This window comes from Tachypleus tridentatus, chromosome 5, assembly GCF_004210375.1.
Source record: "Tachypleus tridentatus isolate NWPU-2018 chromosome 5, ASM421037v1, whole genome shotgun sequence".
Taxonomy (NCBI): domain Eukaryota; kingdom Metazoa; phylum Arthropoda; class Merostomata; order Xiphosura; family Limulidae; genus Tachypleus; species Tachypleus tridentatus.
In genome coordinates this window covers 59,328,757-59,332,380 of record NC_134829.1, presented here as the reverse complement: position 1 = coordinate 59,332,380, position 3,624 = coordinate 59,328,757, and the positions used below count along the sequence as shown (strand labels likewise).

The window sequence follows — 3,624 nt, the reverse complement described above, 5'->3', positions numbered from 1 at the left end:
AAAGTGGTGTGTCCGAAATATAGGACAACAAAGACGGAAAGTGGTGTGTCCGAAATATAGGACAACAAAGACGGAAAGTGGTGTGTCTAAAATATAGGACAACAAAGACGGAAAGTGGTGTCCGAAATATAGGACAACAAAGACGGAAAGTGGTGTGTCTAAAATATAGGACAACAAAGACGGAAAGTGGTGTGACTAAAATATAAGACAACAAAGACGGAAAGTGGTGTGACTAAAATATAAGACAACAAAGACGGAAAGTGGTGTGACTAAAATATAAGACACCAAAGACGGAAAGTGGTGTGACTAAAATATAGGACAACAAAGACGGAAAGTGATGTGACTAAAATATAGAACAACAAAGACGGAAAGTTGTGTGACCGAAATATAGGACAACAAAGACGGAAAGTGGTGTGACCAAAATATAGGACAACAAAGACGGAAAGTGGTGTGACCGAAATATAGGACAACAAAGACGGAAAGTGGTGTGACCGAAATATAGGACAACAAAGACGGAAAGTTGTGTGACTAAAATAGAGGACAACAAAGACAAAAAAGTGGTGTAACTAAAATATAGTACAACAAAAAACGGAAAGTGATGTGAATAAAATATAGGACAACAAAACAGAAAGTGATGTGACTAAAATATAGGACAACAAAGACGGAAAGTGGTGTGACCAAAATATAGGACAACAAAGACGGAAAGTGGTGTGACTAAAATAGAGGACAACAAAGACAAAAAAGTGGTGTAACTAAAATATAGGACAAAAAAGACGGAAAATGGCGTGTCCGAAATATAAGACAACAAAGACGGAAAATGGTGTGTCCTAAAATATAAGACAACAAAGACGGAAAGTGGTGTGACTAAAATATAGGACAACAAAGACGGAAAGTGGTGTGACTAAAATATAGGACAACAAAGACGGAAAGTGGTGTGACTAAAATATAGGACAACAAAGACGGAAAGTGGTGTGACTAAAATATAGGACAACAAAGACGGAAAGTTGTGTGACTAAAATATAGGACAACAAAGACGGAAAGTGTGTGACTAAAATATAGGACAACAAAGACGGAAAGTGGTGTGACTAAAATATAGGACAACAAAGACGGAAAGTGGTGTGAGTAAAATATAGGACAACAAAGACGGAAAGTGGTGTGACTAAAATATAGGACAACAAAAACGGAAAGTGGTGTAACTAAAATATAGGACAACAAAGACGGAAAGTGTGTGTCCGAAATATAGGACAACAAAGACGGAAAGTGGTGTGTCCGAAATATAGGACAACAAAGACGGAAAGTGGTGTGTCCAAAATATAGGACAACAAAGACGGAAAGTGGTGTGTCCTAAAATATAGGACAACAAAGACGGAAAGTAAATGTGTGTCCAAAATATAAGACAACAAAGACGGAAAGTGGTGTGACCAAAATATAGGACAACAAAAGACGGAAAGTGGTGTGACCAAAATATAGGACAACAAAGACGGAAAGTGGTGTGACTAAAATATAGGACAACAAAGACGGAAAGTGGTGTGACTAAAAAATATAAAACAACAAAGACGGAAAGTGGTGTGACTAAAATATAGGACAACAAAGACGGAAAGTGGTGTGACTAAAATATAAGACAACAAAGACGGAAAGTGGTGTGACTAAAATATAGGACAACAAAGACGGAAAGTGGTGTGACTAAAATATAAGACAACAAAGACGGAAAGTGGTGTGGACTAAAATATAAGACAACAAAGACGGAAAGTGGTGTGACTAAAATATAGGACAACAAAGACGGAAAGTGGTGTGACTAAAATATAGGACAACAAAAACGGAAAGTAATGTGACTAAAATATAGGACAACAAAAAACGGAAAGTAATGTGACTAAAATATAGGACAACAAAGACGGAAAGTGGTGTAAACTAAAATATAAAGACAACAAAGACGGAAAGTGGTGTGATCCAAAAATATAGGACAACAAAGACGGAAAGTGGTGTGTCTAAAATATAGGACAACAAAGACGGAAAGTGGTGTGACTAAAATATAAGACAACAAAGACGGAAAGTGGTGTGACTAAAATATAAGACAACAAAGACGGAAAGTGGTGTGACTAAAATATAGGACAACAAAGACGGAAAGTGGTGTGACTAAAATATAGAACAACAAAGACGGAAAGTGGTGTGTCCAGAAATATAAAAAAGGACAACAAAGACGGAAAGTGGTGTGACTGAAAATATAAGACAACAAAGACGGAAAGGTGGCGTGTCACAAATATAGGTACAACAAAGAGGAAAGTGGTGTGACTAGAAATATAGGACAACAAAGACGGAAAATTGGTGTGACCAAATTAAAGGACAACAAAGACGGAAAGTGATGTGAATAAAATATAGAGACAACAAAGACGGAAGTGGTGTGACTGAAAATTAAGGACAACAAAGACGGAAAGTGGTGTGACTAAAATATAGGACAACAAAAACGGAAAGTTGTGTGACTAAAATAGAGGATAACAAAGACAAAAAAAGTGGTGTGACCAAAATATAGTACAACAAAAAACGGAAAGTTGTGTGACCAAAATATAGGACAACAAAATCGGAAAGTGGTGTGTCCGAAATATAGAGACAACAAAGACGGAAAGTTGTGTGACTAAAATAGAGGACTACAAAGACAAATAGTGGTGTAACTAAAATATAGTACAACAAAAACGGAAAGTTGTGTGACAAAATATAAGACAACAAAATCGGAAAACGGTGTGACTAAAATATAGGACAACAAAGACGGAAAACGGTGTGACTAAAATATAGGACAACAAAGACGGAAAGCGGTGTCACCAAAATATGGGACAACAAAGACGGAAAGCGGTGGGACTAAAATATAGGACAACAAAGATGGAACACAAGTGTGACTGAAATATAGGACAGACAAAAGATGGAAACGGTGTGACTGAAATATAGGACAACAAAGACGGAAAAAGTAATGTGACTAAATTTTAGCACAACAAAGACGGAAAGAGTGTGACTAAAAATAGGACAACAAAGACCAGAAAGTGGTGTGATCAAAATAGACGGAAAGACAAAAATAGACAAAAGACGAAAAAAGGGTGCTTGACTAAAATATAGGATAGGAAAGAACGAAAAGCGGTGTGAATAAAATATAGGATAACACAAGACGGAAGTGGTGTGACTAAAATATAGGACAACAAAGACGGAAAGTAGTGTGACTAAAATATAGGACAACAAAGACGGAGATTGGTGTGACTAAAATATAGGACAACAAAGACGGAAAGTGGTGTGACTAAAATATAGGACAACAAAGACGGAAAGTGGTGTGACTAAAATATAGGACAACAAAGACGGAAAGTGGTGTGACTAAAATATAGGACAACAAGACAGACGGAAAGATGTGTGTGACTAAAATATAGGAAACAAAGACGGAAAAAAGTTGTGTAACTAAAATATAGGACAAAAGACGGAAAGAATTAGGTGTGACTAAAATATAGGACAACAAAGACGGAAAGAAATGGTGTGACTAAAATATAGGACAACAAAGACGGAAAGTGGTGTGACTAAAATATAGAACAACAAAGACGGAAAGTGGTGTGACTAAAATATAGGACAACAAAGACGGAAAGTGTGTGTGAC

General features: G+C 36.6%; 1 protein-coding gene across 1 annotated transcript in view; it reads left to right on the top strand.

Moving 5' to 3' along the window:
- Nucleotides 1-780: 780 nt before the first annotated feature.
- The window catches only part of LOC143250384 (ras-related protein Rab-5C-like), a 24,902-nt gene continuing 22,058 nt past the window's right edge, over nt 781-3,624 (top strand). Inside the window, exon 1 of the mRNA XM_076500829.1 lies at nt 781-820. Coding sequence (XP_076356944.1) covers nt 781-820 — 40 coding nt within the window. The remainder of the gene's footprint in view (nt 821-3,624) is intronic.